Source organism: Schistocerca americana, chromosome X (assembly GCF_021461395.2).
Source record: "Schistocerca americana isolate TAMUIC-IGC-003095 chromosome X, iqSchAmer2.1, whole genome shotgun sequence".
Classification (NCBI taxonomy): domain Eukaryota; kingdom Metazoa; phylum Arthropoda; class Insecta; order Orthoptera; family Acrididae; genus Schistocerca; species Schistocerca americana.
In genome coordinates this window covers 583,353,690-583,379,927 of record NC_060130.1, presented here as the reverse complement: position 1 = coordinate 583,379,927, position 26,238 = coordinate 583,353,690, and the positions used below count along the sequence as shown (strand labels likewise).

General features: G+C 40.3%; 1 protein-coding gene across 1 annotated transcript in view; it reads left to right on the top strand.

Annotated features, from left to right (window-relative positions):
- Positions 1-26,238, top strand: part of LOC124555229 (glycine dehydrogenase (decarboxylating), mitochondrial) — a 316,302-nt gene that overhangs the window by 160,342 nt on the left and 129,722 nt on the right. The window contains exon 6 of the mRNA XM_047129086.1: positions 1,343-1,539. Within this exon, the coding sequence (XP_046985042.1) occupies positions 1,343-1,539 (197 nt within the window). The remainder of the gene's footprint in view (positions 1-1,342; positions 1,540-26,238) is intronic.

Sequence of the window (26,238 nt, the reverse complement as noted above, 5' to 3'; positions counted from 1 at the left end):
TCTTATTCTGAAGTCTGCTTTCATATTCCAGTCAACCTTTATATTTCTATTACAGCATGCAAAAACCTGCTTCTCACAGATGACATAAGGTTAGCTACACAAGCTTGCCCAATACAAAAGTATTTCTGTTTCATTGGCAGGGTATACAAATAGTTAGATGGTCTAGCTATGGGAGACACTCCCCCCCCCCCCCCCCCCCCCCCGCCCCCTTCCACCCTTTTCTGCTACAGTCCAGTCCTTGCTGAAATCTTCATCGATAATTTTGAAAGACAGCTTTTATGAAAATAACCAACTCTCTGCCAAGACTGATACCAGTTGAGGTGTGTTGATGATGTCTTGTGCTTATGGAGAGATATTACCAGACAACTTCAACAATCCCTCAAGCAGGATCTAACCTTAGACATCAGCAATCATATTCATACTTTCAAAATTTATAGGAAATGTGCCATCACAGATATTGTAATATCTCCTCATTCTTGACACCCAGTGACCCATAAGCATGCTGCCTTTCATCCAATGATACATCACCTAATATCCATCCCCATGAATGAATATAGCTTCCAGGTTGAATTAAATGCAATCAGACAAATAGTGTCAAACAATGGCCATCCTTCTACCTCAGTGGACTCCATAATGCACAAAAAGCAGAAACAACAAGTGTGCTCTCTCTCCTTGCCCTGTTCTTGGCCCACCACCTCAAGAACACAATAAAGTTCACAATTCCATATTTAGGAAAGTCTCACTGAATGTAGCCAGAAAACTTGAACTCAGTTACTTTAAAACATCATTTATTGTGCACAACACTGTTGGACACTATTTTCCCAATGGTAAAGACAGCACTTAAGCTTTGGAAGGGAGTGAAATATACAAAATCACCTGTAATTGTGGTAAATTCTATATAGTTCAGCCTGGCAGGGCAATATATGTCCACTTGAAGGAACACCATAGAAGTTTGAAACTTTGAAAAGGAGACTCTACTTTTGCAGATCACCTGATTAAAGAAGGCCATAGTTACAAGGTACAACATGAAGTATTACATTACATCCATAAAGGAAGGAAGATGAACTACCTTGAAATAATGGAAATTAATAAACATATGGCCATCTGCCCAAGCTTAGTACAGAATGACTAGACACAGTTCCCTTACTCACCACTTCTAACTGTAGATATCACTCATAATCCCATCCAGACCATGTTGTAAATCACCCCTATTATTCACATGCCCCATTTTTCTCATTTTTTCCCTTTATTTCAGTTACTACAATTTCACTTGTCCTTAAAAAAAAGCATATCTTTTATAAGTTCCATATGGGCAAAATAAATGTTTATTTTCCTATTACAGTCACTGGTATGCTGTGCAACAGATTTATTAGCACTCACTCTTTTACGTCCTCCAAGTGAGTTCAATGTTGATATTGCTGTTGGAACCAGCCAAAGGTTTGGAGTGCCGTTAGGATATGGTGGGCCGCATGCTGGTTTTTTTTCCTGCCGTCAGTCTCTTGTAAGACTGATGCCTGGACGTATGATTGGGGTTACAAGGTATTGCATAAAATCTGGTTAGCAATTATGTGAAAATGTATACGTACAATCCTAATGCTCTTTATTTTTAACAATTTTCACTCAGCTATAATAGCAAATTGTATGCAACATATAATATAAAATGATGTCATGTATAATGAGCTTTTTTTCCAAATTATTCTACCAGGTCAAACCATTCATGCTTCAGTTGCTACTGCTACATTTAGCTAAATATGGAAAAATATTGATAAGTCATGCCATTTTAATTAAGAAATTAAATTGTTGTAGATACTGTTGCATATTGCCCCCTACTCTTTAAGAACCAAATGTACTACTCTTGAAAACCTACTGAAAGTGACTGAAAAATAACTGGTTCAAAAACCTGATATTTATTCAAATAAAATCTTTTGACATAAAGCACAAGTCAGAACAGTATAATAAAGAGACAGAAAAAAATGTGCAAATGGCAAAGCCATCATTGTCATAAAGTTGGAACTATTGAAGTCAGCCAGTTAGAGAGAATCATACAGTTATGATACAGAGGAACCAGTTCTACAAGGGCTGATCTGAATGAGACAAGAAAAAATCAATTGGATGGCAGAGAATAATGAAAAATGTCAGGAGTATGATGGGTAGGAAAATGATTTCCATATAGTTCTAGCATATTAACATTTCTATAGTGAAGTATCATAGAAACTATTTTTTTCAGAAATTACTTCACTGTTATGACAGTTAGTACCAAATTAAATGTGAAAGGTAACCAGCAGTACATTATCTAAGACATTGGACATTCATCTGTGAAGACTGGAGTTGAAATCGCAGTTCAGGTTTTCTGTAGTTTACCTAAATTGCTTAACATAAATCCTAAGATATTTCTTTTGAGAAGAATATGGTACAATCGTTGTCCTGTTCAAGCTTGCACATGGTCTTCAGTGATATCTCTGTTCATGGTATATTAAACACCTATCTTCATACCTTTTAAAGTAATGTCTGATCAGTAGTTTTCCTATATTATCTGCTAAAAGCAATGGGAGTGGGCTACGTTGTCCTGGCTAATTATAGCGTGCTGGCACTGCAGCTGAACTGGGGTTGGGGGGTGAGCTGTAGATAATGAGGAGGGGGGAGATGAGACAGGAGTCAGACAGGCAGTTGGGGAAGGGTGGCAGATGGCTGGCAGTGAGAGGCAGTAAGTGTGTGGAATCAAAATGTGGCACCAATGAGCTTGTTAGGGTTCACAGTCAGGGTGAGTTGTGTACAGCATATGATTACATGTAGGAACAGATTGGGCTGGGGTGATAGAACAGAGGAAGAGGCAGACTGATGGAGGGAATATGTGTGAGCAGGACAAGTTAAGTCAGAGGTAGAGGTGGGTGTGGGGGCCAGGGTAGCAGAGATTGAGGTCATAAAGATTCAGGGCTAGAAGGATGTACTTTACTTGCATGTCTGAAAGAACAGGAATTATTAATGATCCACAGCTGTACAAAATAATTTGAAATTTATTTGCTGACTGAAAATTCTTTGACATCAGCTGTATTAGGCACAGATGTACTATCTATTCGTTACATATGAAATTTTTTCTGGACCGGGACTCAAACCCGGATTTCCTGGTTGCTACTGGCAGACCACTATGAAGGAGAAATAAATAAGTGAAACAGTGGAAGGACATGTGTGCTCACACATAAAGCTTGTCACAACTAATGCTGGAGAGTCCTTTTTATTGCTGCAGACAGGCAAGGAAACCACTTCTGATTCAGTTTGTAGCCCACATGCAAGAGTCTTTTTGTATTCAAGTGGGAACACTGGATCCAAATACCCCCTTTTTATACTATGCAAAATTTAATTTCATATAGCCAGAACAACAAAATGGGATGAAGAAATTGTAACTTATGGCATGCAAAATGTTGTGCCAAATTGGCATAATTCATACAGGGAATGACTAAGAGAGGTGTAATTACACTGTAACTGAGAGTGCAAGAGAAGACATAAAAGATAAGATAGAGATCGTCTGAATACAGGTTAAGAAAAGAAGGGAATAGTTTGCCAGAACAAATGGAAGAATGGATATATAATTCTGCATAATACAAGGGGAAACCAAATCAATATTTGATTTATGATGGGATTTTGAGAAAATGTTATTCATGAAAGTACAGTAGAACCTTTGTAATCCATCCCCTAAGGGATCAAGAGTGGGGTCAGTATGTGAGAAACATCAAATTATCAAAGGAACACCTTTATTGACTTGTAACATCACAATACAGTACAGTAAAACTTTAATTTTCAACTGAAAATTCTGTCTGAAATATTGTTCGATTTTAAAACAGTAACAAAACAAAAAGAATATTTCAACACACTAAAAAAATCTTATACAAAAGAGCAATGTAAAGTAGTGTCTCTACTCTAAAATACATCTGTATTGTTTGGTCAGGTATTGCGACTGAGAGTGAAAGTTTGACTTACTACAATACTGCAGTGACACACAACTGATTTGCAACTAACTGTTTAAAACATGAAATCACATGGTAAAAAATGTTCTGTTTGTGTAAGCAGGGCATAGAAAATCTGTAAGGAGCTTTAGCTTAGCAGCCAACAACCTTGTTTTGTCATGATGTTCCAGCACTACCTATCCACTAAAGTCTCTTGAGGTAGATGTAGAGCTTTGTTCAATGTATTTAAAGGCTACATCAAATGCATTTTTACCATATGTATGCAATACTCAAGTCGTAGGTTCATTGTCTTCGTCACCATCATCATATTTCTCATTCTCATTGGTTCTTCAACTTACAGCACCAGTAATTTGATCACCAGTTAATTCTTCTTCCATTGTGCACTCAACATAAGCTGTACTGATCCACTCACTTATGTCACTGGGCTAAATGTTCTACTGTAAAACCCCCTGCGGGTCTGTGAGTTAGAATAGGCCCGAGGTATTCCTGCCTGTCATAAGAGGCGACTAAAAGGAGTATCTCATGTTTCGGCCTTTATGTGATGACCTCTGTTGGGTTTGACCTCCATCTTCCTAAATTTTCCTGAAGAGTGAGCCAATTGGGGAAGGACGCCTTACATGGTGCATCATGTCCATCATGCATTCAGATCTTTAGCCCAGTTTCTCATTGTCGCATTGCAGTCCCACTCATTCTCACTCTCTTGGATAAGGACACCTTCCTGGGTGCGTTTTCCACCATGCACTATACAGTGTCGCTTTCTGCGCTGACGATGACCATGGATTTCTTAGCACCCCATATCCAGCACGGTAGCCAGTCCATTGTGATGGGGATGCCATGTACCCTATTGGTTGTAGTGTAGCCTCCCCCCTCCCCCCCCTCCCCCGGACAACACGGGGATTACTCTGCTGATGCCTGCCTGTGCCGTTCACTAACCATGTATGACAAGGAGCAGATGCCCTTGATCCTGGGGTATCAGGATTCTCGGCAAAGGCCATCCTGCCAGGTGGCTTTTGCTGCGGCTGGGTGGAGCCCGTGGGGAGGGCCCCTGGTGGGAGTGGATGGCATCATGGCGGATGACATGCAATGAAGTGTACCATGTCATCACTTGCTGGTGATTAGACACCAGCAGTCTCTAAGTGTTCCAAGTCTCAGTACAATGCAAGAAAGTACAACCCTAAATCGTTTCCCTACCTGGCCACACCATGGGAGGAATGCCAGACTAAGGATGACAATGAACCTTATTCACCCTGGTACCTCATATGTATGAGAACTGATGGGGACTCCTTTGCTTCAATGATGCCCAGTTTTTTGTAGAGCATTTAGAGGACAAGTTAGGGGAGGTGGAGCGATTGTCTAAAATGGGCTCTGGGTCAGTCTTGATAAAAACAGCATCCTCTGCCCAGTCACGGGCTTTACTCACTTGCAACAAGTTGGGGGATGTTTCTGTTACCATCACACCACATAAGAGCTTAAATATGGTCCAGGGTATTATATTTCACAAGGACCTTCTTTTGCAGTCTGATGATGAGCTGCATGCCAATTTAGAGTGGCAAGGTGTTCATTTCGTGTGGCGCATTCATCAGGGACCAAGGGATAATCAGGTTGCCATCGGTGCCTTCACCTTGGCCTTCAAGGGTGACACTTTAACTGAGAATGTCAAGGTGATGGTCTACTGCTGTGATGTCAAGCCATATATCCCTCCCCCAATGCGGTGCTTGAAGTGCTGGAAGTTCGGCCATATGTCTTCCCGCTGTACTTCCAGTGTCATATGTCGAGATTGTGAATGTCCAACACATCCCAATACTCCATGCTCCCCGCCTCCCATCTGTGTCAACTGTGGAGAGCATCATTCACCTTGCTCGCCAGACTGCAGGATTTTACAGAAAGAGAGGAAAATTGTGGAATACAAGACCCTGGACTGACTGACCTACACTGAGGCTAAGAGAAAATATGAGCCCCTACATCCTGTGGTTATGACCTCCTCATATGCCACAGCTATGAGAACAGTTGCAGCCCCATGAGTTCCACGAATTCCAGTTGGCTCTCAGAACCAGAAGGTTACACCTGCCCCCTTGATGGTGGGGCCAATCTGCCCCTCTTTGCTCCCGCACCACCTACATCGAGAGCACTGCCCCCCCCCCCCCTCGCCCCACCCCAACCATCAGGGACACCAGTCCCCACTTCCCAGCTGGAGAAGCGTAAGTCTTCTTCGGCTCCTCTCTCCAGGAAGGGATCCCTTGAGTCACTCCTTTCCCAGGTTTCTGCTAGTGGGAAAGATGACGACTGCCAGTGGCTGAAGTGCCCAAAAGCAGCTGGTTGTACCCCTTCACGATCCTCCTCAGTCCTGGATACTGAATCAGTGAAGCCCTCCCAGCAAGACAAACCCAAGGAGCAATGAGAAAAGTCAAAAAAGGAAATTGCAGTGGCACCCACACCACCAGGCTCTGTGCCTGGGGATGAGGTGGAGATTTTGGTATCCGCTGAGGACCTAGATTTCGCTGGACCTTCAGACACAATGGATATAGACTGCTCAGGCAATAAGTCATCGGCAGCAGGTGACCCTGAGGCATAAACTGCCTCATTGAATGTTCCATGACTTCCCAGTCTCACGATGCCATCCTCCAGTGGAACTGCGGCAGTTTTTTCCACCACCTGGCTGAGCTACAGCGACTGTTAAGCTTTACACCTGCTTTCTGCATTGCCCTCCAGGAAACTTGGTTCCTGGCACTGCAGGCCCCTGCCCTCCACAGCTATAAGGGGTATTACAGGAAATGTAATGACTATAATTGAGGGTCAGGTGGAGTTTGCGTTTATGTCCTAAACTCAGTCTGTAGTGCAACTGTGCCCCTTCAAACCCCTCTTGAAGCTGTGGCTGTCAAACTAAGAATGACACAGGAAATAACTGTCTGCAATGTATATCTTCCTCCAGATGGTGCAATACCCCTGAATGTATTAGCTGCACTGATTGATCAACTCCCTAAACCTTTCCTACTTTTGGGAGATTTTAATGCCCATAACCCCTTGTGGGGTGACACTGTGCTTACTGGCTGGGGCAGAGGTGTCAAAAGTTTGCTGTCTCAGTTCGACCTCTGCCTCTTAAATACTGGGACCGCCACACATTTCAGTGTGGCTCGTGGTAGTTACTCGGCCATTGATTCACCCATCTGTAGCCCAGGACTTCTCCCATCTATCCACTGGAGAGCACATGATGACCTGTGTGTTAGTGACTACTTCCCCATCTTCCTGTCACTGCCCTGGCGTCAGGCCCATGGAAGCTTGCCCAGATGGGCTTTAAACAAGACAGACTGGGAAACTTTCACCTCTGTAGTCATCGTTGACTCTCCCCCACACAGTAAAATTGATGTGATAGTTAAGCAGGTGGCTACAACAATCATTAATGCAGTGGAAAACACAATCCCTCGCTCTTTAGGGTGCCCCGGTGAAAGGTGGTGTCTTGGTGGTCGCCGGAAGTTGCTGAGGCAATTAAGGAGCATCGGCAAGCTCTACAGCAGCATAAGCGGCACCCTGCCCTGTAGCACTTCATAGCCTTTGAGCGGCTCCATGCCCGCATTCACCAGCTTATCAAAAGAAGGAAGTAGGAGTTTTGGGAGAGATACATCTCGACCATTGGATGCCATACGTCACCTTCCCAAGTCTGGACGAAGATCGGACTTCTTTTAGGGTACCAGACCCCAACAGGTCTCCCTGGCATTAACATCAACAGCGTGTTGTCTACTGACACAAACGTGATTGCAGGGCACTTTGCTCGAGCCTCTGCATCGGAGAACTACCCCCCAGCCTTTCGCACCCTCAAATGGCAGATGAAAAGGAAAGTCCTCTCATTTGCTACACACCACAGTGAACCCTATAATGCCCCATTTACAGAGTGGGAGCTCCTCAGTTCCCTTGCACATTACCCCGACACAGCTCCTGGCCCAGATCAGATCCACAGTCAGATGATTAAACATCTCTCATCTGACTACAAGCGACATCTCCTTGTCATGTTCAACCAGATCTGATGCGATGACATCTTTCTATCTGAATGGCGGGAGAGCAACATCATTCTGGTGCTTAAACCTGGTAAAAACCCACTTGATGTGGATAGCTATCAGCCCATCAGCCTCACCAACATTCTTTGTAAGCTGCTGGAATGTATGGTGTGTTGGTGGTTGGGTTGAGTCCTGGAGTCGTGTAGCCTACTGTCTCCATGTCAGGGCGGCTTCTGCCAGGGTCGCTCTACCACTGATAATCTTGTGTCCCTCAAGTCTGCCATTCAAACAGCCTTTTCCAGATGCCAACACCTGGTTGCTGTCTTTTTTGATTTATGAAAAGCGTATTACACGACCTGGCGACATCATATTCGTGCCACATTATACGAGTGGGGTCTCCAAGACCCACTCCTGATTTTTATCCAAAATTTCCTGTCTCTTCACACTTTCCATGTTCAAGTTGGTGCCTCCCACAGATTGCCCAATTTCCAGTTGAATGGGGTCCCACAGGGCTCCGTATGGAGTGTATCTCTACTTTTAGTGGCCATTAATGGTCTAGCAGCATCGTCTCTGTATGCAGACAACTTTTGCATTTCATACTGCTCCACCAGTACTGGTGTTGCTGAGCATCACATACAGGGAACCATCCATAAGGCGCAGTCATGGGCTCTAGCCTACGGTTTCCAGTTTTCGGCTGCAGAGTCGTGTGTTATACACTTCTTTCAGCATCTTACCATTCATCGGGATCCAGAACTTTACCTTAATGATGATCCACTCACTGTAGTGGATACATATTGATTCTTAGGACTGGTTTTTGACGCCCAATTGACTTGGCTTCCTCACCTCCGTCAGCTTAAGCAGAAGTGCTGGCAGCACCTCAATGCCCTCCACTGTCTGAGCAACACCATCTGGGGTGCAGATCATTCTACGCTGCTGCAGCTCTACAGAGCCCTTGTTCAATACCTCCTTGACTATGGGAGTCTGGTTTGTGGTTCAGCAGCACCCTCAGCATTGCATGTACTCAACCCAGTGCACCACTGTGGTGTTCGCCTACCAACAGGAGCTTTAGGATGAGTCCGGTGACCAGTGTCCTGGTGGAGCCCGGAGTCCCTCCATTGCAGGTTAGGCATGTGCAATTGCTCTCCAGTTACATTGCATACTTTCATAGTTTTCCTGCACATCCAAATTACAATCTCCTTTTCCTGCCCACAGCAGTTCATCTCCCACATTGACAGCCCAGGTCAGAGCTTACAAATGCAGATCGTGTGTGATCCCTTCTCTCCGATCTGGAGTCCTTGCCTTTACCACCTATACTTGAGGTTCATTCTTGAAAACCTCCATGGTGTACACCTAGGCCACAGCTACGCCTGGACCTTTCACATGGTCCTAAGGACTCAGTTAACCCTATGACTCTCCACTGTCACTTCCTCTAGATTCTCGACATGCACCGGGGCCATTAAGTGGTTTGCACTAATGGCTTGATGGCTGATGGTCACATTGGCATTACCTATGTTTATGGAGGACATATAGAATAGTACTCATTGCCAGATGGCTGCAGTGTTTTCACTGCAGAGCTTTTGGCGATATCTTGTGCTCTTGAGCACATCCGCTCATGCCCAGGCGAGTCATTTCTCCTGTGTACTGACTCCTTGAGCAGCCTACGAGCCATCGGCCAGTGTTACTTTCATCATTCTTTGGTAGCGACCATCCAGGAGTCCATCTATGCCCTGAAATGGTCCAGTCATTCAGTGGTGTTTGTCTGGCCCCCATGTTATGTCAGAATCCCAGGCAATGAACTTGCCGACAGGCTGGCCAAACAGGCTACACAGTAACCACTTCTGGAGGTGGGCTTCTCTGAAATTGATCTGCATTCAGTATTACACTGCAAGGTTTTGTGGCTTTGGGAGATGGAATGGCATAATGTCAGTATTCACAACAAGCTGTGTGCCATTAAAGAAACTACTAATGTGTGGAAGACCTCTGTGCATGCTTTTCGCAGTGACTCTGTGGTTCTCTGTCGATTCCGCATTGGCCATACATGGCTGACGTATGATTACCTCCTCTGTTGCGAGGACCCATCTTGGTATCGCTGTGGCTCACGAATGACAGTCATCCATCTCTTGCTGGAGTGCCCACTTTAGCTGCTCTGTGGCAGACTTTTAACTTTCCCAGGACCCTACCTTGGGTGTTGGGCAACAATGCCTCAACAGCAGCTTTAGTTTTACGATTTATTCATGAGGGTGAGTTTTATCATTTTCTCTAAGTTTTAGCATGTGTCCTTTGTACCTGTGTGTCCTCTGACCTAGTGCTTTCAGGGTGGGGGTTTTAATGTGTTGCAGAGTGGCTGGCTATTCCTTTTTCTCCTCATGGTCAGACAGCCATGGTAACCTGCTATCTTGTTTTAACCTCTTCTACCTGTTTCTTGCGTCCTTGTGGTTCTCTTGTCCCCTTTTGTCCATTTAAGTGTTTGTTGCCCTTCAGTTGTTCTTGTGGTTTTTCCTTTCATTCTGTTTTGTGTTGTCTCATTGTCTTATTCTCACCCTTGTGGCATTGTTTCCTTTGGATCAAGGGACCAATGACCTCGTAGTTTGGTCCCTTCCTCTCCTCATTTAAATCAACCAATCCTACTGTAAAGTTTGCAAATGCCTCAAAATCAGAGTGTCTGCATCTTGACTTTCATCAGTTGTTGTGTGGTCTGTTTCCTCTTGATTCTCTCCACTTGTTCCTTTTGATGTTTCATCTTTAATTTCATTCATTTTTGGCCACAGTTTCCACCATGATTTTTCAAGTGGTGATATTGCCATTTCTTCCCAAACTTTAGCAACTGTATAGGTAACGTCTTTTACATTTATTTATGTCATCACCAGGAACAAGCTGCTCCCTTCTTGTGTTCTCTCTAAAATTGATCAGATGTATTTTCAATGATATCACCTCTTCAGCCACTCACTGACCCCCTGGTCCATGGACTGACTTAGAAATGTTATTAGACAGAAAGAAAAACAACTTTCATTTCACCTTTAGAAGATCATCTTCAGGAGGATGAGATGCCGCCTTGTTATGTATCAATGTGGCATGTTTAGTAAGTTGTTTTTTCCTTTTAGGTATTTTGTAATGGCAGGGACTAATTGGTCATAAAACTATTCCTTAAAGAGGCTGAATTCCATCCTTGTTGAATTTTGGTTATGGTAATTTACCGGCATTGATGCATTGTGACTGTTTTTGAATACCTTTGGTTTTTTTGCCTTTCTGATCACAAACAGTAGCATCTTGTGACTGGCGTTAGTGGTACTACAGGCAGCAGTAGTAATTCTATGTTTGGCAAGTTGTGAATCTGTTACAGACTGTTTTTGTGTAGCAGGACTTCATGTAGGGGAGAGTTTGTAGTGCAAGCCAAACTCATCAATGTTAGATGCCTGATCAGGGGTCAGGTTAAGCTCTGTAACTAAGATTTCAAATTTTGGAACAAATTCATTGGCAGCTGTTTCATCAGCAGACAGCTTCTCACCTGAAATAATTAGATTTTGAATGCCAAGTCATTTTTTTTTCACCAGTGTGACCAGCCTTCACTTTCATTTTTATGTAATTTTTCGTACAAAATGAGTGCCTTTTCTTTTATGACTGGCCTAGACAATAGACTTTATTTTTCTCCTCTCCCACTCAAACCACACCCACAAAGTGTTCTCTAGAATTTCACTTGTAGGCTTCTTCAAAGTCATGCATATTTTCACTCCTTTCACATCATTGATTGTTGTCGTATGCCTTTCAAGAGTTTTCATTTTTTTTCTCCAATTTTTAACAGTTTTTATGCCAACCCCTACATCACTTGCAATGTTTTGATGAGACTCATCTTACATATCCATTCAAGCACTTTCAGTTTCTCAACTAAAGACATTGCAACATGCTTACATTTAGTTGATGCCATAATTTAATTTTATGTGCTTTAATACATGAGAAGAACACTGTTACTAATTTATAAAACAACTCCATACACAATAAGCTTATTGATCAAGCTAGAAACAAGTTATTTCATACTGAAACTGATGTAACTACTGCACCTATCAGTGGTCAACTGCCTATTGATCAATATTGCAGATGATGAGTCACTGACAAGTCCTAACAAACACTGGTAATGGGACAGACAGACTAAGCGAGGAGGTCAGGTTAGTGAGGTTCTACTGTAAAAAAATAACTGGCAAGAATTTTGTATGAGAACAAGTGGTAATGACAGTGGCAGCTACCAATAATTTATTGTTCTTGTAAATGCACAGAGATAAACATAATGATTACTTCCTTGATTACCACTGAACAACTAGAAGCTGCTGGAAATGAGTGTGTTCTGCAAAATACAAAAAAAAGTGTACCTAATTTATGCTTTTTACAGGCAGTGCTCCACATCTATCAAATTATTCTGGAGTAATACCTTCAAATCTTCAAAAGCTGCTATATCAGTATTTTTTTTAAAAATTATGATTAGTTTAAGTTATAAATTATTATCAGTTCAACCTAAACAATGAAAGCACATGACATAAACTTGTGAATGAAGTAATAAAATGATGCGGATAAACTCATTATTCGTGTAATCATAAGAATGTAAACACTTGCAGTATTTTAATGTTACATGAAAGGGCAATTTGTTGACTTCAGAAATATGTGCAAAGTACAAAAGCCCATTGTACTGAGCATAATGAAAAAACGGATACTTCAGTTTGTTGACATCAGATGTATGAACAAGCTATAAGTCCTAGTATACTGCACATAATGGCTCTAAAATAAATGACAACAATGAAATAAAAGGTTGCATAATTATGAACAACAAAACCATAAAAATTGAGCAGTGTTGTTACCATATAGCGTGATACATGTTAGGAAACAATAAACATATTCACATACTTAAAGATCACATATGTATATACAAGTGCCAACAGAGCCCCATTACCAGTGTCAGTTAAATCCTTTGCCATGTTTTCATCCGTATACCACTATACTTTTAGTTCTTCTGACTGAATCTTCTACTGACCACCTGAAAGCAGGTTTCAGCTTTACTTTAGTTTGCAAATGTGATTATGGTTTTCTGAAGATATCCAGGTATATGAGGTAACAGCTGTTGATGGATTTTATGGTGAACTGCTGTGAAAAATGTGGCAGTGGGTACTTTGCACATCATCACAAATTAGGGTTTCTTCCTGTTTCAACTGCATATGGCACTTGGGAATAACGCCTGCTTAAATGCCTCTGCAGCTGATGCAGTTAGTCTAGTCTTGTCTTCTTGGTGCCTACAGGACTGATTTGCTGAGGCATGAAGAATATCTCGAATTCTTCTCTCAATATTGGTTCTCCAAACTTTGTAATAGGCTTTCACAGGATAAATGCCATATATCTTAAAGTATCTGGCAATTCAGGTTTTCAACATCTCTGTTACACTCCTCTGTGAGTCAAACCAACCTGTGACCATTTATACTACCTTTCTTTGTATACATACAAGATCCCCTGTTAGTCCTATTTTGAATGGGTCCCACACACTTGAGCAATATTCTAAGAAGAGACATACAAATGATATGTAAGCACTCTCCTTTGTAGAGTGACTGCATTTTCCTAATATCCCACCAATAAACCAAAGACTGCCACCTGCTTTATCTATGATTGGGCCTATCTGATAGGTCTGTTCATGTCACTATAAATTTTTATCCCCATGTATTTGAATGAGTCAATTGATTCCCATTGTGGGTCACTGGTGTAGTTATAAAATAATACTTTTCTGCATTTTGTGACGTGCATAATTTTACGTTTCTGAACACTGAATACAAGGTACTGTCTTTACACCACTTTGAAATCTTTCAATGATTTAACTGGATATTTATGCAATCTTTTTCAAATAGTGTAGTTCATTGAAGATAAGTGCATTATCTGCAAGAAGTGTGAGATTACTATAAATATTAGCTTTCAGGTAATTAATGTACCATGTGAACACAAAGGGTTCTAATGTTTCTTTGGGGCACATCTGAAGTTACTTGATTGTCTTTCAATGACTTTCCATCCAAGATAAGATATTGTGTACCCCCAACCAAGGCATCATCATAGCAGTCAAAAAGTTTTTTGTGATACTCAATATAATCATAATTTTGACAATAATCTTTGGTGTGGTACCAAGTCAAATGGTTTCTGGAAGCAAAGAAATACTGCATCCACCTGACTGCCTTGATACATTGCCTTCAAGAGTTGGTGAAACAAGCACAAATTGAGTTTTGCATTATCAGAATTTTCTGATTCTATGTGGTTGGCATGGAAGAGACTGTACTGTTCAAGATACCCCATTATGTTTGAGCCCATGATATGTTCCATGATTAGTTCCATGATTAGACAATAGATGGACGTCATTGAGACAGGACAGTAGTTTTGTGGATCACTTCTGCTACCCTTCCAGTTGATTGGTGTTACCTGTGGCTTCTTCAAGCAACTGGACATAGGCTTCTGTTTGGGGATCTATGGTACATTATGGTTAAAATGAGAGCTTACTTAGCTGTTAGTTCTATATAGAATCTTATTGAAGCCTTGTTTCATTTTAGCTGTTTCTCAATGCCACTGGCTTTATTATTTGTATCATCACCTTTCCCATTATGCAAGTAGTAAATTGGAACAATACTTCTGTTTCCACTCTATTAAAGTAACATTATAAAATGGAATTCAACATTTTAGCTTTTGCTTTGCAAGCCTCAATTTCAATTCCTGTGCAGTCCGTGTGTATCTGGTGTAACACTCTCGTGCCATTAATACAGATAAAATGTCCATTATAATTGTGTTACTTCTGCAAAATTTTGATGTGAGATGCACTTGCAAAATATTGTGGCATGGGAATGAAACAGCTGTTTTTGAATTGCTTAGCTTGTATATCCATTTATTGACAACAGCATCTGCCTGTTGTAATATCAAAATCCTGGGTTAGTTGGACTTTTATGGTACTCCAAAATAACAACATGTATGAAAGAAATATGATTAGATGCGTCACTTAATAATCTTTAAAGATTCTTTACAAAATTTACACAGAACCAAGACAATTTTAGCATATGTGTATGAGCACAATTTCGTACAACTTTACTGCTCATAGTGTGAATTTAGGGACTGTGAACTGTTAGTTTGCTGGGTACAGCTACCTAAGTGTAAATAAACTTTTTACCAGTTAACCTATTATTAACAATAGAATTTAAATAAATTACAGTTACAAAAAATAATTACCATATTATTGGAACATACCATGATCTATGTAATAAAAATATGCACACAGATTTTTCTAGTTAGATTTAAGAAATATACATCTTTTTAGCTTCAGATCTGTAACACATGTGTTTTTAACAGTCAGAAATATCAAAGTTCAGTTAGAAATATAATTATTTTTCAAATTACATTGATAACATTTGTGGCATAACTTCATATTCTATGGATTCAGTTAGTTTCTTACTTCTATTAGGTTTTACGAAAATATCACAATGTTTATATGGCAAACAAACAATAATTCTACAAAATTGGGCAATAATGAAATTAATTATACTTGCATATAACATAATGAATCAATAACTACAGTGAGTGGAAAACAAAAGTTGCAATAACAAGTTTTGACATACATATTACATGTTTGATCAGCTTTTTTACTACAGCTGTATCATATTTTTCAGTAGTTCATCCTGATCTGTTATATTATACTTTGGTGCCATAGACTAGCTTTTCTTTAGGTTTTTTTGAGAGCTCTTTTGATAAGATTCTGCTTTTATAGTAATGGAAGACTTCACACATTGTCCTCTTGACAGCCAAATGTGTTCCATTGAGCATCTCTTTAGCTATAGTGCTATGCTATAGAACAACAAGAAACAGTTTGGAACTTTAATAGAGAAACTGTGACTTATGCAGTTATGCTTTCTATGCTCAATTATAGATGACAAAAGGAAGAGTAGGAATATGTTCTTCAGATTAACAAATACAGTCAGTTGTATGCATATGACTAATATGATAAATTAGATCAGTGCAAGAGGATAATGGCACAATATATTCAGTAGGTTTCTTGCACTTTTCAATTTCTGAGAGGAGTTCTAGAGGGAAAAATGGGACTTTCTTATGTTTACTGAATGAATATGACAGTTACATTTGAACATATATTACTGAATGTTTCACTTCCTTTTGAGCTGGTTCTTACTGTTGATGGTATATGTATGTGCGTATATGTAGAACTCCTGTCCACCAAACTCCGTATAATTCGCTAGACTAACATCTATTGCAAATACATTGTGTCCACATCGGATCTATTTCCTTCCCTTCCTTATAGTTTTGTAAGGACCACCATTGACTATGTATTATTGGTGTCCCCTGTATACATGTCTGAATCTTGAAGAAACATTACTCACAATCCAAACAGAATAATTGATACAAGCTGGCCCAAGCATGTGGCTAGTGCTTTCATTCAACTTGTTATCTGGGACATAATTGCCTAATTACTGTCATTTATGACCAACCTACTCATATCACATGTATCCATTGTTTCAACAGTGTCAGTCCTCAAGTGATGTTTAGTTGTGTGACATACTTCAATTACCTTGAAAATACATAGATCTCCCACTTTCATACGCAAATAAAGTATCAGTAAATCAATAAGTGTTTACATCAGTAAGTCAGTAAGTATGTGAGCATATAGAAATTTTTGAGCTTAGGCTTCTGAACTCACTGCATCCAAATTTAACAAAGGATTAAAATTAACTAATCACTACTATGAAACCAAGCACTAAATTAAATCAAGTAACAAAAATGGGCAAAGGTGTGTGCTGAATGCATCTCACAAAGTGACATTATTCACTTAACCTGAGAAAGAGTCAGTAGCACAACCTAAACTGTAAAAGATGTCTTTCACCACCCGCATATTTGCACAAATGTTGAGCTCAGATTCAAAGGGCATAAAGAATAAATGGAAAGGCCTTATTAAATGGAAAAAATAGCTTTACTGTGAAATAAAAGAAGAAAAGCTAAAGAAAGACAGTGTGTTTGACAGTGCACATCTTTCCAAATCTCTGAAATCACCAGTTGCTGCAGCATAACATGCAATACCATGTTGTTCCACCCCCTATAGTGTGATATGCTTGAATCCTCTTCGGTTACTGTCCACAAGGTGCTCAAAATTTTTCTGTCCAAGATTTCCCCCTTCTTTGTGATAGCCCTCCTGAGGTCATTCAGTGTGTGAGGAGGGTCAATGCAACAAGTTAATAAAAGTTTTAATTGGCCCCAAACATGCTCAGTTTTGCTCATAGCAGCAGGTACCACAAGCCATTGCATTTGGTTAATTCCTGCTCTGTGAAAGAAGGTTTTTGTTGTGTCTAGACAGGACAGCCTAGACACAATGAGAGGAAGACGAAAGGCATGCGTTTAGCTAAAACAGGATGGCGTGAGGTCTGAAACAGGATACGTAATGAATGCTATAAAGAAAAGTACGTAGCTTTTGGAATACTTAACTTTAATCCATCCTTTTGGTACATCTGGAGATTGTGGCGATACAAGTGAGACTCTTTAGGTACATGCAATGTTACTAATGGCGCCTTGCTAGGTCGTAGCCATTGACTTAGCTGAAGGCTATTCTAACTATTGGCTCGGCTAATGAGCAATGCTTTGTCCATGTAGTCGCTAGCAAAGTCGTCCGTACAACTGGGGCGAGTGCTATTCCGTATCTCGAGACCTGCCTTGTGGTGGCGCTCGGTCTGCGATCACACAGTGGCGACACGCGGGTCTGACATGTACTAATGGACCGCGGCCGATTTAAAGCTACCACCTAGCAAGTGTGGTGTCTGGCAGTGACACCACAGTTTTTACAATGAGGGCATAGAGTGCTAATGTATTGATGCCTTTCAAGACAAACCTAGCATCAAAATGTTGAGTATAAGGCTGAACAATACGTTTGAGGCCCTGTCCACAATTGCCAGAGTAGCCATGACAGTGATGATTCATCCAACATCCATACATAATATAGGCACAAACCAAGATTAACCAGCCTGCCTCTACAGGCAGATTTTACATTTGTTAGTGAAGAGAACAAGACACCATTAGTCCAGGTTCCATCATTCTAGTTGTTCCCTTGCCCACCATCTTCATACAGCATGGTGCTGGGTGTTTGTACTGTTCTTCATAATGGATGCCTAGGGGCCAAACTGACTGTGTGAAGGTAGTTACGTACAGTGTCTTTCAACAGCCCTCTCACATTTTATTTATTTATTTTTTTATTTATTTATTTACTTACTTACTTACTTACTTACTTACTCATTTGGGGGGTGGGGGGGAGGAGGGAGTATATGAGCCATAATTTGTAGATGGCTTTCATCAGCTGATGGTGTTGTCTACTGGCTACCACTAACAGGCAGATCATCAATCTTTTCTACATCTACATACATACTCGGCAATAGTGCATGGCAGAAGGTACTTTGTACCACTACTGGCCATTTCCTTTCCTCTTTCACTTGCATATAGAGCAAGGGAAGAACAACTGCCTATATTCCTCTCTACAACCGTAATTTCTTTTATCTTAGCTTTGTGGCCATTATGCAAACCATACAATTCTGGCAGTAGAATCATTCTGCAGTCAGCCTCAAATGACAGTTCTCTAAATTTTCTCAATGGCGTTTCTCAACAAGAATGTTCCCTACCATCCAGGGATTCCCATCTGAGTTTCCAAAGCATTTCCATAATACTTGTGTCAGTCAAACCTTCCAGTAACAGATGTAGCTGCCTGCCTCCAAATTGCTTTCATTCTTCCTTTAATCTGGGCTGGTGAGGATCCCAAACACTCCAGCAGTACTCAAGAATGGGTTGCACTAGTGTTGTATACACAGTCTCCTTTACAGATGATCCACATTCTCCTGAAATTCTCCCAATATACTGAAGTTGACCATTCATTTACCTTCCCTACCACTATCCTTCAATGCTTGTTCCATTTCATATTGCTTTGCCATGTTCTGCCTGGATATTTAATTGATGTGACTGTGTTAAGAAGCACATTACTAATACTGTACATGTACATTAAGGGATTGTTTTTCCTACCCATCTGCATTGACTTTAATTTTTTTACATTTAGAGATAGCTGCTACGCACCATACCAACTAGAAATTTTGTGTAAGTCATTTTGTATCCTCTTACAGTCACTCAATGATGGCACCTTCCTGTACACCACAGTACCATCAACAAACATCCACAGATTGCTGCTCACCCTGTCTGTCAGATCATTTATGCATATAGAGAATAATAGTGATTCTATCACACATTCCTGGGGCGCTCCAGTTCAGAGGCTTGTATCTGATGACACTTGCCATCAAGGAAAATGTACTGGGTTTTACTTAAGAAGTCTTTGATCCACTGATGTATCTGGCAACTTATTCCGTATGCTTGTACATTTGTTACCAGGCTGCAGTGGGGTACTGTGTCCAGTGCTTTTTGGAAATCTGGGAATATGGAATCTACTTGTTGCTCTTTATCCACGGTTTATAGGATACCATGTGAGGAAAGGGGGTTGGGTTGTTTGGGGGAGGAGACCAGACAGCGAGGTCATCGGTCTCATCGGATTAGGGAAGGATGGAGAAGGAAGTCGGCCGTGCCCTTTCAAAGGAACCATCCCGGCATTTACCTGGAGCGGCTTAAGGAAATCACGGAAAACGTAAATCAGGATGGCTGGACGCGGGATTGAACTGTCGTCCTCCCAAATGTGAGGAAAGGGCAAGCTAAGTTTTGCATGGGCGATGCATTCTAAATCCATGTTGATCTGTGAACGAAAACTTTTTCATCTCAAGAAAATTTATTATATTTGAACTGAGAATATACTGTATGTTAAAGAACCTGCAGCAAACTGATGTTAAGGATATTGGTCTGGAATATTGCAGGCCTATTCTTTTACCCTGCTTAGATACAGGAGTTACCTACACTTTATTTCAGTCACTTGGAACTTTGCACTAGGTGAGAGATTCACAATAAATGCAAGCTCAGTAAGGGAGCAGTGTCATAGAATACTCTTTGTAAAATCAAATTGGGAGTCCACTCACATCTGGTGATTTGTTTTCAATTTTTTCCGTTGCTTCTCTACACCAGGGACACCTATTAAGATGTCCTCAACGCGGGAGTCTGTGTGATTTTCAAGTGATGGTATTCATGTATGATCCTCCTGCATGAATGATTTCCTAAATGCAAAATTTAAAACTTCACCTTTCCTTTTGCTGTCATCTTTTGCCACACCAGATTAGACAAGAAGTGACTGGATAGAAGCCTTTGACCGCTCAGAAATTTTCCGTAGGACCAGAATTTTCTTGGGTTCTCGGCTAGATTTTTACTAAGGTATGATGATGGTGGTAGTTGTTGTATGCCATGCATTGATCTTTTAATAGATGCGTGTATATCTACAAACTTTTGCCTATCATCATTTGTGCATTCTCTTTTGAACTGAAGAGCACAATAGCCTTTGTTTCCTCAGTGTTGTCAGAATTTTGTTATTAAATCACTGTGGGTCTTTGTAGTCTCTAATATACGTACTCAACACATACTTCTTCAGAGTGCTATTTACAATATGTTTAAACTTTGCTCCGAACTCCTCTGAATCCATCATACTGGAAGTAAATGGTGTCCATTTGTTGTCTAAGTGGGAAGCAAACACCAGCTTATTTGCTCTTTCTAGCAAAAATACTCCCCTATCATCACTATGATGAAATCATGATCATAGTGATGGTGGTTACTAGATTTAATAAATTGTGTCACACAATAACACTTCAATGTTTGAATGATGTCTCTATGATGTAAAATGCTTTGGTGGGCAACTTGTCATCTTGACAAGCCTTCTTGCCCCAAGAAGGCACACATGATCGGATCTTAAAATGACACTTTGAGGAGTGTTGACAGATGGAGCTGTGTACACAGGCAAATTGTCCCATTTATCACAGGAAAAACAGCTCACTCTACTGAGCTTCACTCAGGCTGTTGACTGACTTTTAACTACATTTGACAGGTTTCTGATAAAAAAAAAACAAGCTATGCAAGTCATGAAGATAGCACAAGACATTATTTGAGCATTTTATTTTTGTATGGTGAATCATTTGCAAATGAGGACCTTGGGGTTCATGAATTCTGATCTCTTGAACCTACATATTTACCAGGTGTACAAAGTGGGCAGGCAGACCCTATGGAAAATAGATATTTCGAGGCAAATTTTTATTCATCATTTGAAGTAATTAAGTTTTTCTTGAGAGCTGTGACTGGACATAGGCTAGCCTGGCTCTGGTTACCAGCACCAACTTGCAAGACTAAAACTCCTGAAAGAAAGGATAATGTGGAAACATCACATAGCCTGGGGCATGTTTCCAGAAGAAGAATTTCATCACAGCTGTTATGGTATCCACAACTGTAGTTTTCCTTGGACATAGTCACTTTCATATATTCACATTAATGAAACCATACAATGCATATGATGATTTACTACCACTAAAATTTTGCAACTGTAAGCTGTATGCAGACAAACATTAGTACCATAAATAATAGAGTTCATAAATATTTAAGTGAATGTAAATGTATTTTATGAGGTGCATTCAAGTACTAAGGCCTCCAATTTTTTTTTCCGGACTGGAAAGAGATAGAAACATGCGCATTGTTTTAAAATGAGGCCACGTTCATTGTCAATACGTCCCAGAGATGGCAGCACTGTACGGCAGATGGAATTTTACTGCCACCGGCAAGAATGAGAACTGTTTTAAATACTTAAAATGGCGACGTTTTCCTTACTTGAACAGCTTGTGATCATTCGTTTTCTGAATTTGCGTGGTGTGAAACCAATTGAAATTCATCGACAGTTGAAGGAGACATGTGGTGATGGAGTTATGGATGTGTCGAAAGTGCGTTCGTGGGTGCAGCAGTTTAATGAAGGCAGAACATCATGTGACAACAAACCGAAACAACCTCGGGCTCGCACAAGCCGGTCTGACGACATGATCGAGAAAATGGAGAGAATTGTTTTGGGGGATCGCCAAATGACTGTTGAACAGATCACCTCCAGAGTTGGCATTTCTGTGGGTTCTGTGCACACAATCCTGCATGGCGACCTGAAAATGCGAAAAGTGTCACCCAGGTGGGTGCCACGAATGCTGACAGATGACCACATGGCTGCCCGTGTGGCATGTTGCCAAGCAATGTTGACGCGCAACGACATCATGAATGGGACTTTCTTTTCATCGGTTGTGACAATGGATGAGACATGGATGCCATTTTTCAATCCAGAAACAAAGCGCCAGTCAGCTCAATGGAAGCACACAGATTCACCGCCACTAAAAAAATTTCGGGTAACCGCCAGTGCTGAAAAAATGATGGTGTCCATGTTCTGGGACAGCGAGGGCGTAATCCTTACCCATTGCATTCCAAAGGGCACTACGGTAACAGGTGCATCCTACAAAAATGTTTTGAAGAACATATTCCTTCCTGCACTGCAACAAAAACGTCCGGGAAGGGCTGCGCGTGTGCTGTTTCACCAAGACAATGCACCCGCACATCGAGCTAACGTTACGCAACAGTTTCTTCATGATAACAACTTTGAAGTGATTCCTCATGCTCCCTACTCACCTGACCTGGCTCCTAGTGACTTTTGGCTTTTTCCAACAATGAAAGACACTCTCCGTGGCCACACATTCACCACCCGTGCTGCTATTGCCTCAGCGATTTTCCAGTGGTCAAAACAGACTCCTAAAGAAGTCTTCGCCACTGCCATGGAATCATGGCATCAGTGTTGTGAAAAATGTGTACGTCTGCAGGGCGATTACTTCGAGAAGTAACACCAGTTTCATCGATTTCGGGTGAGTAGTTAATTAGAAAAAAAATCGGAGGCCTTAGAACTGGAATGCACCTTGTACATCTACATCTATACTTGACATACCACAATGAGGTGCATTGTACAAATTATTAGGGTTTCTTCCTGTTCCATTCATGTGTGGAGCATGGGAAGAATGACTGTTTGAATGCATCTGTGCATGCAATGTTTATTCTAATCTTATCCTCATGATCTCTGCCTGAGTTATATATATAGTAGTATATCCCTAGAGAAATCATTTAAAGCCAGTTCTTGACACTTTGTTAATAGACTTTCTCTGGATAGTTTATGTCTGTCTTCAAGAGTCTGCCATTTCAGTTCATTCAGTATCTCTGTGACACTCTCTCATGGATCAGACAAATCTGTGACCATCTGTGCTGTCCTTCTCTGTATATGTTCAATATCCCCCGTTAGTCCTATCAGATATGCATCCCACACACTTCAGCAATACTCTAGGATGGGTCGCACAAGTGATTTTTAAGCAATCTCTTTAGTAGACTGATTGCACTTCCTCAGTATTCTACCAATAAACTTAAGTCTACCACCTTCTTTACATATGACTGAAGCTATATGATCATTCAATTTAACATCCCTACGAAGTGATACACCAGGTAATTGATTAGTTGTCCAATTCCCACTGTGACACGTTGGAATTACGATCATAAGATACCATGTTTTTTTCATTTTGTGAAGAGCACAGTTTTTCATATCTGAACATTTAGAGCAAGTTGCCAATCTCTGCAACATGTTGAAATCTTAACAAGATCTGACTGAGTATTTATGCAGCTTCCCTCAGATGGTACTTCATTATCAATAACTGCATCATCTGCAAAAAGCCTGATTTTATTATTAATACTGTCTGAAGGTCATTAACATACAACATGAACAACAATGGTCCCAACACACTTCCGTGGGGTCCACCCAAAGTTACTTCTACATCTGATGATGACTTTCCATCCAAGATAACATGCTGTGTCCTCCCTAATAAAAAGTTCTCAATCCAGTCACAAATTTAACTTGATACCCCATATGATTGTACTTTTGACAATAAGCATAGGTGTGGTACTGAGTCCATGCTTTTTGGAAATCAAGAAACACTGCATCTACCTGGTTGCTTTGATCCAAAGCTTCCATTATGTCATGTGAGAAAAGTGCGAGTTGAGTTTCATATGATCGATTTTTTAAAAACCATGCTGATTATGACTGAGGAGGTTATTCTGTTCATGATACCTCATTATGTTTGAGCTCAGAATAGGTTCTAAGATTCTACAACAAATCAATGCCAAGGCTATTGGATGGTAGTTTTGTGGTTCACTTCTGCTACCCTTCTTGTATACAGGTGTGACCTGTGCCTTTTCCAAGAACTGGGCACAGAGTTTTGTTAGAGGATCTATGATAGACTATAGTGAGAAGAGGGGCTAACTCAGCTGCAAATTCAATATAGAATTTGACAGGGATTCCATTGGAGCCTGGAGCTTTGTCCGATTATAACAATTTCACCTGTTTTTCAACACCACTGACGCTAATACTGTACTTATTTCATTCATCTTCTTTTTTTCAACACCACTGACGCTAATACTGTACTTATTTCATTCATCTTCTCAGTGGTGCAAGGATTAAATTGGGGCATTTCTCTTGGGTTTTCCTTTGTAAAGGAACATTCTTAAATGGAATTCAGCATTTCAGATTTTGCTTTGCTACCTGCAATTTTAGTTCATGTCTCATTCGCAAGGGACTGGACATCAACTTTGGTGTCACTAGCAGCCTTTACATGTGACCAGAAATTCTTTGGATTTTGTGAAATGTCATTTGACAATATTCTCCTACAGTAGTCATTGAAGGCATCACATATTGCTCTCTTGACAGCCAAACACGTTTCATTCAGCATCTCTCTATCTATAGCCCTTCACTTTGTTTTGCACCTATAATACAGTAATCTCTCTCTCTCTCTTTAGAAGTTTCTTTATAGTGACTGTATACCATGGAGGTTCCCTCCTATTATGAACTGTTCTACTGGGTACATATCTATCCAGTGTATGGTAAACTATTCTTTTAAACCTGACTCAGAGTTCGTCTACATGCTCCTGACCTATCCTGAAAGTTTCAAGTTCCTCATTGAGATAAGACATTACTGGTTTTTGTCTAGTTTACTCAACGTATACATCTTTCTGCTTGTTTTAGCACTACTAACAAAATTGTAATTTTCTCAACTAATTGTTGGATGATTAAAGCCTGCACCAATCACTACAGTATGGCTGGGAAACTTAGATACAAGTCAACTGCAGTTTCCTCAGAAGCTTTTGGTTACATCAGGAGATCAGTCTAGTGGGTGATAGAAGGATCCATTTATCATTTTATGCCCACCCCTCACTTAATTACTTTAATTATTTACTGTTTTAATTTGTTCTCAATATATTTCCATGAAGTTGCTTTATATCATTTGACAGCTTTATATATAGTTTGCAACAGCAGGTGGACTGTAATCTGTAGTTCTTTTATTATTAAGCATCATATAATGATGAGTGTGCCCATTTTACTATTTTATACATTCTCTTTTATGAACATAACTATTTTAAGAATGTATGTACTGCACAGTTAGTAAATTATAATTAGTTAGATAATCTGTGCAGGGTTATTGTATTGGCTGTTGTTATAACTGCTTTCTTATCAAGTCTGAAGATCTTATTCCTCTAGAATGCAGGTGCTCCACTCCAAATCTTGACCCAATATTGCAGATGTGAACAGATTAATCCACAGTAGAATTGTTTTAAAACAGGAGGAATTGTTATGGTTGTGGAATGTTTCAATATGTAAATGCTGCAGCTGATATTTTTACAAATGTAGCTGATATCTCTTTTTACCTAAGGTGCTCACGTACAACAGTGTCTAGAAATTGATGCTTATCTGATTTTTCACCTTTTATTGGCATTTTTTTCCACTTGAGGTATGTTATAATAGGTCTTACTTTTATTATGATGTGAATTAATCAAAGAATTTCTGCAATCGGACATTAAAGTTCTCACTGTTGTTTTGGATGTCTGACTTTGCAGTCCACCTCTAATTAATAAATGGCATTAGATTAGGAACACCGAGTTTTCGGGTTACGTTAACTTATTAATATACAAAAGATAAAAAAAAAATGGCCTAAGAATTCGTCCTTGCAGGATGCCACAACTAACAATTTTGTATGACGATTCCACTGCCATTCATATTTGTGATATAGTTTGGCACAATGTCTTATATTACAGATTATAATTTAGAAATCTATTGCTACTCCTTTCACATCACACGTTTCTAATTTGCAAAAATAGTACTGAATGATTTACAGACTCAAGGGCCATAGACAAATATAGAAACTTTCCGGTGACATTGTTTCATGTATCCCATCTATTGATGTCACTGCCAAAATATAAAGCAGTCACTTGTTAAAGTAAAA